The 13,611-nt window shown below is 38.4% G+C and overlaps 1 protein-coding gene across 1 annotated transcript in view; it reads right to left on the minus strand.

The window, feature by feature from the left end:
• The window catches only part of PTPN3 (protein tyrosine phosphatase non-receptor type 3), a 2,272,168-nt gene that overhangs the window by 590,255 nt on the left and 1,668,302 nt on the right, over positions 1–13,611 (minus strand). Inside the window, exon 19 of the mRNA XM_044065075.1 lies at positions 2,480–2,536. Coding sequence (XP_043921010.1) covers positions 2,480–2,536 — 57 coding nt within the window. The remainder of the gene's footprint in view (positions 1–2,479; positions 2,537–13,611) is intronic.

Here is a 13,611-nt window from a genome sequence, read left to right on the forward strand (position 1 = left end):
CTGACGACTAGCTTAACGGAAGCGTCATCGGAAGGTTTGGACCTGTGCAGTCTCTGTCTTTATCTTTACATTTTTTCAGAAGATCTCCTGTCGGATGGCTCACCAAAGCCATATTGGAATTCGAGGACTGTAAATGAAAATATATGGCTACAATAAGGGCCTGACGATGGATAATTCTGGTATTGAACAAAGCACAGAAGCAACAACGGGGGACGTCGTGGTCTGGGCCTAAACAAGTGACGCAGTAAGAATGGAAGTCTTGGTGTGGTATTTGCTTTCCACAGGCGAGATATTAACTTTTTCTGACATTGGTTAGTGCAAGAAAAAAGGATCCCCAAACAGGGTACTTAGCTTTAGAAGACTTCAACTTCAATACGAACACGAAAACTCAGGTAGTAGCCGACCGACACTCGTGCGAACTGCTTCTGCTTTGGGCTTCACGTAAACAAAGACTGATGTAATGGCGTCAGCTGCCTTACTTTATACCACTGACGACCTGATGGCAGTCATCAAGTGACAGCAACTGAAGCAGAAATACTAAGTCTCTGGTATTCGGGCCGGCTGAGGGCTACCCTGACAGGGATAACTCAAATGTGATGACTACAGTGAAACACAAAGAACATCATCTATTTTCACCGTGGAGTAACTGCTATTACTTGTAGGCACCAAACAAGTATAGGAGACTGAAGTTATCCTTACAATATGCCATCTGAAACTGTGAGGTACTAACATGTTTCATCTTAAACAGGAAGTCTAACTGTACACCCATCTGTGCATCCAAATTCTGTAAGGTGTAAGAAATGTGCCTCTTGTATGTTGTAAAATATGCCTGTTATACTCAGTCTTATTTGTTAACTATAATATTGTTTCTCCCCGGGCCTCCACTAAAAATGGCCATATCCAGTTGGACTCTCCCGGTTAACAAATGTAAAATAAATAAATAAATTACGTACACATCATTTTCCAATATGGGATTAGCCTTCTCTCCAATTCATCCTGCAGAAATTAAGAAAAAGCCAGAAAATAAAATAAAACTAAACAAATTTAATTCACAAACACAATAAAAACTAAGCGCTTTCGTCTCTCAATCGAAGACTTCATCAGAATGAATAATGCAATACAAACCATCGCTTAAAGAGAGAAAAAAAAAGTCTTGGACTTGAGAGATGAAAGCACTTACTGTTTAATATATACGTGTATTAAATTTGTTTGGTTTTATTTTATCTTCTTGCTTTATTTTACTTTCCGGCTTTTTCTTAGTTTGTGTTACTCATTTCAGATTAACTGTTTTTTTTTTTTTTTTTGCATCTTGAAGAAATGATGTTGAAATCTAATGAAAGTACCATATTTTTTCCTCTGCTTTGTCTCAATTCTTTACATCAGTTTATAGCATAAAATGTTCACCGTATTCTTTTCACTTAACTTCTCAACACTGCTTATCCTGACATTTTAAGAATCTATTTTATTCCCTCTGTATCTTGCAAATAAGGCACCAATAATTTTAATGTTTCTGTGTTTAGAAACATAATTAAGAAAAAATTATTACTTCCCTAGATGGAGGTGTAAACCATGGAAAAGTGATACCTATGCTAATTGCAATGCCATTACAAATATACGAAACAAAAACTTCTTAATGGATATCTTAATAACAATCTGACTGTATGTGCATTAGCAAGATAATGGGAAGCCAGACATTTACAATACTAACTTTGTGATTCCAGAAGGAAATGTGTTGTGAAAATATATTTTCATTGTACCTCGGTTTGTTTAATCTTAAGTTCATTTTACCTCATGCTGTTCAACTGTACTTTTAGCAAAACCTACAAAATGAAACAAACAAATGCATAATGACAGCTGTAAGAAAATCCTTTTATTTAATAGAGCTAGGTGAAAAACAAATATTATCAAGGTCTAAAGAGGTAATAACTCCTTTATATTCAGCATTGATTATGCCAATTATCTAGTATGATGTCCCCTTTTGGATGTATCTCACTAAAAATATCAAACAATTAAAAAAGACCTCAAAGATTCTTACACAAAAAGTTCACAGACCTAAAAGTTACTGATCTAAGAAAACATGCTAGAAGCTCTACCTATTTATTCAGGGTCTTAAGGACATTTGAGGGGAGTTCTGTGCTTTGCTTACCATTCTATTATAGAGCAAATCGCCCTGGACCCCCTGATTTGCCTCAAGTCCAACATCACCACTAATACTACAACCAGGAACAGATAAATAAATGGCGAGAGAGGTTTCTAACTCAGCACCTCCCATACCTGTGGAATAAACTTCTCCTGCATGTTAAGCAGTGTGACTCACTATATTCTTTTTAAACAAACTAGATGACAGTGTGGATATACACAAATTTACTACAGGACTGACCAGGATGGCTCTCCTGGAGAAAGTAGGTGCTGCCTGAGGGAGGGCAGTGGTAAAGTAAGAATAGTCAACTACCTATGAATTGAAAAGTAGGCAACTTACCGGTGAGTCAGGCGTTACTCTGGAAACTACAAGAGGCATTTTTTGGTCTGCTCCTCCCTACGGTAAAAAAAATCATATATACATATTAAAAACATGCAATACATGGACTTAAATTATGGATTCATGAAGAACACAACTTTTGTAACATCACTAATCTTTTGTCTAAATTATATAGAAAAAGTGATGAGATTTCACATCATTTTTTTCCTTGCATGATATTTTCCAATGTATACGAAGTTCAGTCATGACTAGAAACCAATAAAATGGCAAACACTGATGAAGAGTCAAACTAAAACCAAAAATCACCAGCAGGGCGAATGGAAACCACACCTTTATTCGCAAAGTAACAGGTTGAGCTCTTTCATCAAAAAAGATTGACTTCATCAGAACAATAGGTACAGGTAGCCAAAATCTTAAATATAGATATAAAATCATTCAAACTTGGGGGAAAATTAGCAGCAAGCCTTAGTTGCCACATAAGCTCTTTTTTATTTAAAATATTCTTCCAATTCCCTCCCCTAGGGTTTGCTTGAATGACATCTAAAATGCCAAATTTAAAACCTGAGAAACCGGTGCAAATTATATGTCTATACAGGCCAGGTTTGAATGATTTTATATCTATTGCACCAGCCTTGAAGGAAAAGGCTGGAAAGATATGAACAACAAAGTATTGGGTAGAAAGTGGATTAATTTTCATATTTTTTCTGTTCTTGAAATTGAATTTTAATATAAGAACAATTTTTAAGCAAGTAATTTTTAAAGAATTTTTTTTTAAATGATTTTTTCTTTAAATAAGAATGTTTTTTGGTAAAATTAGTATTAATCATGAATTAATTCATTAACAAGGTTTGAAGTGATTGGTGTGTTTTGACCTATTAGGTTAGATTGATATGTATTTAAGATTTTGGCTACCTATACCTATTGTTCTGATGAAGTCCATCTTTTTTGATGAAAGCACTCAACCTGTTACTTTGCGAATAAAGGTGTGGTTTCCATTCGCCCTGCTGGTGATTTTTGGTTTCAGTCAGGGCTACTTTAAAGCAACCTACAATAAAAGATTCAAGTAATTCTATTAAAGTAATACAATTCCGTAAAATGACATTAAAATAAGTAAAGTTGACTCCATAAGATAGTTAATAGTGGACTGACTTTCACATTGGTTGAGTCATTGACAAAACTAATGCTTAGACCAAAACAGCCCTTGCGATGCATCATATTATAACATAAGCACAACAACTTGCTTAAATAAAATCCATCCATGCAGAGCGGTAATGCCAAAACTGCAAGATTTTAATTTTCAGCACTTAGAAGTAATAATTATCCTTTATTTGGACTTCCATATGAAAGACTGAGTAGAAAATGAAATCTGTCGGTTTACCTGCTAAGGTTGTGATCTGTGACAAATCAATTAATTTGGACTCAAATAAGAACACAAAATTATGTGTCTTATAAATGGCATTAGTAGAAGCAGCAACTCTGAAGGCATTCTTGCATGAATATTACCTGATCCTTTTTTTCAGCCAGAAAAAAAATTAGAAAAATGTATAGTAAAAATATAATACAGAGTATTATGGTGAAATCTCTGATCATAACCAAGTTATTGTGTGTTTAAAACACTAATGCCATTAAATCCACATCCAGAACAGAATGAAGTGAAGGTCAAAAGGTGAGTCTTGACATCCATATCAAGATCATTAAAAAAAAAATGCATTTATGACTGGAGAAACCCAATCATAATTTTTTGGAGTGCATGCAGCTTTATCTACTCTAAGCACTAACAATTAAAGAATAAACAAAGTGTGGGTCCGACAAGTATTTTACATATTTGTAATTGGTAAAACACAAAGCTGCCGTACAGAGTGGGCAGAAGCAAATTGTCCCCTGAGAAACTAAATGGTTTGAAAGCTACTTTGCTCTGCCATGCTTTTTACTTAAAGGAGAGCGAAGTTTCCAACAGTTTTTAAGACAGTTTTAGATTTTCTCACTCTTCTGTTGTGGCAAGTACTGGCCTCTGATCCTCTCTAGAGTAAAATAACACAGAGGTATTTAAACAAAAGCTTTCTTCTGATGTCAGAAATTTACTTAATAATCTTGTATTTTCCAAATTTTCAAAAGTAAGCATGCAACCAAATGCAATACATAAATGGAATAGACTCATTATAACCAACTTATTATGCTGTTGAGACATGAATGTCAAGACAGTCTCCTTGAAAGAAGCGCAAAGTAAAGCTCGAGAGATGAGTGTCCTAGCATCTATGTTGAGAGCACACAAGTTGGCTATGACTGCAGACCCAAATGAAAATTTTCTATGCAGTGTACAGAGCTTTATGTGTTCCATGTTCTACCAGTCACAGAAAATAAAACAGTGTAGGAATGCAAAGTGGTTTATAGCCCTGAAAACATTTATTGCTGCCACACTGTCAGCAGACAGAAGGGGTGTCTCTCTCCACTTAGGAAACAGCTTTAAAAGCCGTTAGATACTTCACTCTAATGTATTTTTTTTAATGCGGCAGAGTGAAATACTCAACAGCTTTTAAAGTTGATTTTACTTTCTGCCACTATTCTGTGGTGGTTAGCACTGGCTGTTGTTGCATCCTTGATCAATACTACAACTTAATAGTGGTTAGCGGTACCCGCGGTGGTGGTGCTGCGGTAGCGTTGTCGCCTCACAGTAAGACGCTGTCCAGTTCGATTTTCAGCTAGAGCGTTTTCTGCATGGAGACATGCGTGAATGGGCATACCTTCGTTGAAGGTTGTGCGTCAGGCCTGGCAAGCCGGTACGTAAAAATCAACTGCCAATCATTAGCGGACCGGAGTTCCGCTGTGGCGACCCCTAACCGTGAAAAGCCGAAAGACACAAACAATAGTGGTTAGTGGTATTCAAGCTGGTTAAGCACATTTCTGACCTCAACAATGATTTCACACCATAATTTAAATGACACAAAATAAATAAGACAAATGGTGATATGGCAAGCTGTATCAGCCAAAATAAACCTTATGTCTAACATTTTTTCCAATTTTTGTAGGTAGCCTCATCTAAGGAATGAATAAGCCAATAAAATAAAAGCAGCCCACAGTATGCCTACAGTTCACAGACATTTGTAAGGCACAGCCACTGACATTTAGTGCTAAAATGAAATGCAGCATGTACAGTTAAAAAGTTCAAGAAAAAGTCTAGTTAAAAACGAAGTAAAAAAAATGATAATGCAATTGATTTAAACATTGCAGACAAACATCAACAGCCATAAGCTAGGCAGTATCCACTTCGGTCTTGTATAACCTCCCATCTAAATATGCTCATTTAACTTGCAGGTTAAAGTGGACAGTTGTGTAAGTGTCAGGAGGACATGCAATACTAGACCATCAGTTCCTACAGTGAAAATGCTTCAGCACTCCCTGTAAAGGATCCAAGAGTCGCAGCATATCTAGCATTCTCTGGAAGGCTGCACTACAGTTATGGCACTGCTGTTAAGAATATGAGAAAAGAACTTTGCAGTCTACAGTTTGCAATTGTAAGGTTAAGGCAGAAGGTTAGACTGGGTCATCAGTATTCTATTGAGAATCCACTGTGTGAAAGCAGATGTAAACCACAGCAGGGAACAAGGTGCAGCAATTTACAATGCAAGGACTTATGATGAGGATGTACCTCCTAGAGGTGGAAACCAGACCAAGTTTTTAAGAACATAGTACTTATATTTACTTGCGTGCAAATTCAGCATACATTTGTAAACTATATTCAAACAGTACACAACTCATGCATGATGGTGGTTGAGTCAATGGCTTGTGGGTGGGGTGGCAAAATCATGGGATGAGAATGTCTTTCCCAAGTACAATTCTGGTATCACCTGTCAGCATGTATACAGACTCCATGTGCACTAACTGTACAGTCAGCTCACCTGAAATGCGTGTTGGTATTTACCAAATATTCAGAAAAGATCTATCCAGTCTCTCAAGTACTTGAAAGAAGTCACTGCTTTCACAGCATGGAGGAAGTGAATACCTTTAGTTACATCAAACTGACTCTTGCCCCAGTTCTTGGATACAGAGAGGCAGAACAATGGAGAAACAGGTATGCAAACAATGATGCAATTCATATTATCCCACTCCACCAACATAGGTGTGTACAATTTTCCAGACCCGGAAGATGGTTCTGGAACATACAAACAATCTGAATGTATGTGGAAAACAGCAAAGAAAATATATGCCTTCAGGATAAGGAGATAGACCTTATCAGCCACAGCACTGTTATGTTAGGGGGGTTTCTCAGCAGTCTGTTCAACAACACAAGCTGTACAAGATAGTTGGTCCAACACAGAATGAAGGTGAGAGCAATGTTGGCAGCATCCAAGCAGGATTTTGCATCCAGTAAAAGTGCAACTTGTTTGTTTGTTTCGGGTGGTTTTAGCAGACAAGTACTGCCTGAACCTTTGTTTGTTATAAGCCTATCCTTATAAAGGGAAACTTTTAATTTAATCTATGCAAGTTTTAATGTACAAGTCTCGTCAGACACTTGCTTATGAGGGTGGGAGTGCTGTTTGAATGGTGTAAGAAAGTGCAGAGCTGTGTGCATTGTGGCATACATGAAAGTATGCAGTGTTTTACCAAAAAGAACATATATGAAAGTATGAAGTGTTTTGCAAATATGGAGTGACTGCTGTGAAAGAAGTGTGATGTTTGCAGGTCTAGTGTGAGAATGGAATGAGTGTGCCACCTACTTTGTACCATCCTGTGTAGCCACAGATGTGTGGGATGAGTAAGGACAAACTCAGTTATTGTGCCTCTTCTTCAACACTGTCAACAGTGACATAGTTTGAATATTACTTTTTAAGGGTGTGAGGAGGTACAACCCCCACCTGATGGTGACAATGCGAGACTTTGCCCATATATGAAATACTGAACTACTTAAACAAATATTGCTCATGTAACTGACCTTTCCTGCAAGTCTCAGACTACATAAATATGCCAGATGTGTATATACATAGCAAGCCAGAGTTTTGGTGTTCCAGTGTGAATCTCCAAACTTCTGGATTCAACAAAAGTGAATCTGGAATATCCAAATTTGGCATATCATGCACCAATAATCTTTTGCATACCTGGTACAATTTTTTCAGCTACTCCTTCCCGAATCATGGGAATCAGGGAGCCTTTACTAGGATTCTTAAAGTGTACTTGACGAGGACCTAACCCAGCACATTCAAAGTGCCACAAGCTCAATCCCCCTCCCCCAAAAAAAAAAAAATAATTGCAGAGGGGCTGATTTTATAACAGGGAGCTCCCTGCACCCCAGACTTATATATAACAAATCTAAAGAGTCACGAACACAAAGAAGTGGGAAATTCCTACAACAAAGGAATCACTGATCATAGGAGTTCAACATCACTGAACCAGGTGGGCTTAGTCCTCATCCAATAAGCAATCGAAGAGATGTTGGGAAGCCTTTTATGGTAGTTAGGCCTCTTGCAATTTTCCAGTGCTTCATCCCTAACCTAATTAAGGTATTGTTTGGGGGGAGGGGGTGGTCAAGGATGACTCATGTTACTGTTCACAGCAGGTGTTTGCATGATATGTGCAAGTCACTTGGAGCTCATGATTTTAGGACTTTAGGCCAAGACACAGCTTCTACAGGTGCTACACTTGAACTATATGGCCAGGTTATGTTGAGTTCAGGAGATGTACAGCTGTGAATGAAAGGTTCTGGCTGAGCTTAAGTTGAACTTGCCAGTGGTTAGCCCTCTGTGATTGATAAGAAAAGGAATGACTTGATAAATATAAGTGCTGAAAAGCTACTAGAGATATATGATGGGTTACAGAAACAAGTTACTCCGAGCCTCAGGCTAAGTTGCAGGCTATGGTTAAATAGCAACTCCATATCAAGTCCTTTGGAGTCTCTATTAAACAGTAGGTTTCATGCCTCATAAATGAAGAACACTAATGGTTATCCCTCTGTGTAATGATAGTCCATCTATGGACTCCAACATTACAGATCCACAAGTCTTACCAGTCTCATAAGAAAAGCCATTGAAAGAATTATCACAGATATGATCAATAATGACATAGGAAACCTTCAGAAACTGGATCTAACCTAAGGGCAGATCATGCATACTCAACCTACTGAATTTCTTTGAGAAAGGTCACCGAAGCAACAGCGGAGGGAAAAATAGTTCAGTCTGCCTGCCTTGACCAGGCCAAGGAATCTGACAAAATACCCTAACTCGGGCACTGTTGAAAAACTCAAGAGTTAAGTATAAACCATTATGCCACTCAATGGACAGCTAGCTACCTCACAGACAAGATCCACAAAGTTAGAATTGGGAGTCCACCTCTTCAAACAGATCATTCACCAGCAGGGTCCCTCATGAAGTGGTCCTGGGACCACTCCTTATTGGCATCTTCTTCACTCAAGTCAATGCCTCTGGTTAACCACATTTGCAGGTGACTGGAAATTAGAAGCAGTCACAGAAACCCCCAGTGACATTAATATTCTCAAAGAAGGGCTGTCACAGATAACTGGTGGACTAAAACTAAATTCAAAGAAATGCATAATAGTACCCTTCAGGAAGTCTGTCACTCCTGGTAGCTACAATATTGACAGCACACCTCTAAGAGTCAGCCCAGTAGCCAGGAACTTGGGGATACACACAGACAGTAACCTAGCTTTGTCTACCGTAGTGAGGAAATCATTCTATGCTGAGTAACTTATAAACAAAGGTGTGGCATCTAGGTCCAAGGGGTTCATTGCTTCCCCGTATTCAGTGCTCATACAATGCCCCCTTTGGTATGTACCTAACCAGGCACTTCCAACAAATCTGATGTCCACAGAGGTTCTTCACTAAAATAATACAGGGTGTAAACATGTCTTATGCAGAAAGCCTTAAAGCTCTATCCCTGTATTCTGTCTCCTACAGGCTGATGAGGGGAGATCTAAGCCTGGCATACAACATCTTTGGACCCAATTCTGATGAAACTCCTTCATATCTACAATACAAACAGAAAAATAATTACCCATTCTAAAGATTTAAACCTTGCCTGTTAATATAAATAAGGCCCATTTGAAAGACAGGTACATATAACCAAAAAGGTAACAGCATGAATATCAATACCAAGAATCAAAAAAGATGCTACGGAGACTAAGACTCACCACATTCAATTTATAATACACCATATTAAACTCAATTAAAAACATGAAATACTTGTTATGCATTTTTGTCCTAAATCATATCAAGGGCCTTCTTCAGAACAATACAAATTAAACACATCCAGTTTTTAAAGGATTCCTTAATGTCATTTGACTCAAAGCAGCACACTTCACTGATTGACAACCAATTCTTCAAATACTATTAAAATGCAATTTGATTCATAAAAATACATTTAATAACTTCAATAGATAAAAAATATCTTAAAATAATTATAATTTTGCACCATTAATTACTGTTACAAATATGGTTAATGCTTCAAATAACTCATTTATAAAGAACTCATAAGTGATAAAGTTTCATATAAACCCTATGGGGAATTGGCATTGAATCTAGGTTACCACCAGATGTTCTCCAACTTCTAATAATTCTTCCCAAGGCCCAACCCTTCAGTTTTTAATAACCTTTTCAAGTATAGCAAATAAAAAAAAAATGTGGTCAGGTGAATCATTAATATGTTTAAATAATGAGCTGTCAGTACGCTTCTTCCTAATATGTAATGTATGCTCATATATGTCAACTTTACTTTTATGTAAGTAAAAAGGCCATTTTTATACGCAGTCCAACATACATCACCCCTTCAGTTTCACAATTATAATTACTTTTTTATAATGATGTATACAAATGGTACAATTCAACTGCATACGTGCACTGCCTGTGAGTATTACATTTATAAGTGCCTTTTTTCTCCCTTGTCCTACAGTTGCTCATTACATTAATTTCAACCACTGTTTTAATATTTAAACTCCTTTTTCAAATACATTTAGAGGCCTCACTCAACGTTTTACTCAGATCACTGCTATAAGTAAACACACCCTGGTTCTCAATAATTGTCTTTTTAATCTTACATGAATCTGTACTATATGTGGTGGCTATGGACCAAATGGACATGTTTTTAATAGAGGTTAGTATGGTGTATTTTTAATAAACGGAGTGTCATGAGTTTTAGTGATCTCTGCAGTATCTTTTTTTGATTCTTGAGACAGGTACATATCCCAGAGACTACCCCTTCTCTGGAAGAAGCTCCCCATCCATGTGAAGTAGAATTCTTGCCTAAATCAATTAAAGTACAACTTGGACAACTGGATGGGGAACCAAAAATTTACCCCTAGTAGGGCACCTATGTCTCCAGTGGACACAAGCAGATTGTAAATCTTTCATCTAACAAGCTCCTGCTCACACTACCAAGGGTACGAGAACTCATCATAGAATTAGGATACATGGTTAGGCTTAAAAAGGCCCCATCGATTGTTAAACTATGAATCTAGTGACATTTTAGAATTTTTAATGAGGGTGGCTGCTTATCAGATGAAGAACATTTTTGAGCAAGTTTGTCCAGAATTTATTTACAGATTCAAAAATTTGCAGAAGCCAGCAAGCACAGGTTTCACAGTAATGGTGGATCGAGTATAATAATGTCAGAATGGGTACAGTGATTCTTTAACTCGGATTCATTCTCTTGGCAAAAATCAAAGCAATTTTAATACGTTTTAATTTGGTTTGACAAAAGGCAATTGCAGGGTTATCACTCTGGTCTAATCACAGATGCTGTGTGCAGTCACATACATGAATTGTGTGCACTGCATATTGTTCGATGTCAGTACATTAACACATTTCTTAAAATGTATCCCGCTAATGAAATTTTGCAATCTGTGGGCAATGGAGTTCCAAGTACAGTGCACAAGAGATGAATGACAGTTCACATAATAGATGTGCACTGTGAAGGAATAACCTGTATGTTACTTTGGCTGTCAAACATAAACATAAGAAAGCCATAACCCTTAACCTACATAACTGTAAGAAAGTACAGTTGTGTACACTTATCATAAATGTAGTTGTTCGAGTGTATTCATTGTTCCATTATTACAATTGGGTTATCCTGCTGGCAGGCTACCCTCAGTCAGCCTGAATTCCAAAGTCTAGGTCCAGCGTCGGTTGCTGTCGCCTCTTCCCAGACGTCAGTGCGCCAGGGGTATAAAAGATGCAGCCAATGTCATGTTCTTCAGTTTTTCTTGCCGCAGATGTCAGATGCCCCCAAAAGGGTAGGCTAAAAATATGTCAATAAAACATGCATGCACCAAAGTATATATTTTTCCTTCATCTACAAGCAAATACACCACATAGGTAGTATAGAATAGAGAAATACAGATAAGTTCCCGCACAGAAATGGGGGATGGCAGGTGGGTAACCTGGACTGCAACAGTGAATACACACGAACATCTACATTTATGGTACGTGTAGACAAATGTACTATGTTCTTCGTGTTTCACTGTTGCAGTCATTACAATTGGGTTGAATCCCAAAGCTAAGGTTGCGAGGCTGGAGCTAAAAAGCATTAGGAGCAGCTATTAGGCCCTGCAGAACTGCAGTGGCAAAGCATGCCCTGGATTTAGAGTAGAGTGGTAAGTGATAGTGCTTTGTGAAGGTGTGCAATGAACTCCAAGTAGCAGCCTCTAAAATGTCTTTGGTTGATACTCCCCTGAGGAAGGCTGCTGAAGTGGCTGCTGCTCTGGTTGAATGTGGCCTAATGCCCTTAGGTACTGGCTTGCCATGTTGTGAATAGCAGAAACGAATGCAGTGGCCTACCACTTTGAAATAGTCTGCTTTGAGATAGCTTTTCCTTGTGATCTTGCAGCATATGCCACTAGTAATTGCTCTGTCTTTCTGAAAGTTTTGGTTCTGTTTAAATAGAAGCGTAGCTGTCTGTGCATGTCCAAAGAATGCAGAATTCTCTCCCCCCTTACTCTGTGGGTTTGGATAAAAGGTAGGCAGAAGAATAGTTTGGTTAAGGGCCACACAGGACACTACCTTAGGCATAAATGTCGGGTTTGTCCTCAGAGAAACCCTGTCTGGATGAAAAATGATAAAAGATTCCACAGCCATGAGTGCCTGTAGCTCTGAGACTCATCTTGCAGAAGTTATTGCTAGGAGCAGAGCTGTTTTCCAAGATAAAAACTTTATATCAGCTGTAGTGGCTTGCTCGAAAGGAGGCAGGGTGAGTTTTTCCAAGACATAATTGAAATCCCATGCAAGTATTGGTGATCTCCTTGGAGGCCTTAAATGTTTGGCCCCTCTGAGGTACTGCCTTAATAAAGGATGAGAAAAGACTGGTGGCTCTGTATTGTAATGAGCCGAAATGGCAGAGGCATGAATTTTTATAGATGAAAAAGATAGGCCTTTGTCCAGCATCTCAGTCAAGTATTGCAAAATCTGAGGAATGTTTGGTACAGTTATGTCAATTCCTTGTGACTGGTTCCAAGCACAAAATCTCTTCCATTTTCCGGCATAGGATTTTCTAGTACTAGGCCTCCTGGCCTCCAAAATGACATCCATCACCGCTTTAGTGAGAGGTGTGTTTAGTATGACTACATTATCCGCCATGCTGCCAGATTTAAGATCTTGTGTTGGCTGTGCAGGATCTGATTGTTCTGCTGGGACAGTAGATGAGGCACTTGAGGTAAGGTCCAGGCTGGGCCTTGAGACAACTTCCTTAGGATTGGATACCTGTGTACTGGCGTGGCCAGTCTGGGGCAATCAGTATCATTTTTGGCTTCTCCTGTCTGACCTTTAGGAGTACCTTGGGGAGGAGAGGCAGAGGAGGAAAGGCATATACTGTTAAGTTTTTCCAGCTGAAAGATAGGGCATCCAGTTTCCATACTTGTCTGTGATAAGTCCTTGTGCAGAATCTCTTTACTTGGCAGTTGTGAGGTGAGGCAAATGGATTTATGTCCGGGCATCCCCATTTCCTTGTTACCATGCTGAAGACTTGAGGATCCAATTTCCACTCGTGGGGATCCAGAGTATTTATCTTTCCTGGCAGGAACTGTGCCTGCAGATGTACTTGGTAAGTCAATGCTGTGTCCCACAAAGTCATGGCTAGTCCGCAAAAGGGGTAAGAATGAGTGCCTCCCTGTTTGCTTATGTACGACATGACCGTGG

Source organism: Protopterus annectens, chromosome 3.part0, assembly GCF_019279795.1.
Source record: "Protopterus annectens isolate FY-2018-M chromosome 3.part0, PAN1.0, whole genome shotgun sequence".
Taxonomy (NCBI): Eukaryota; Metazoa; Chordata; order Ceratodontiformes; family Protopteridae; genus Protopterus; species Protopterus annectens.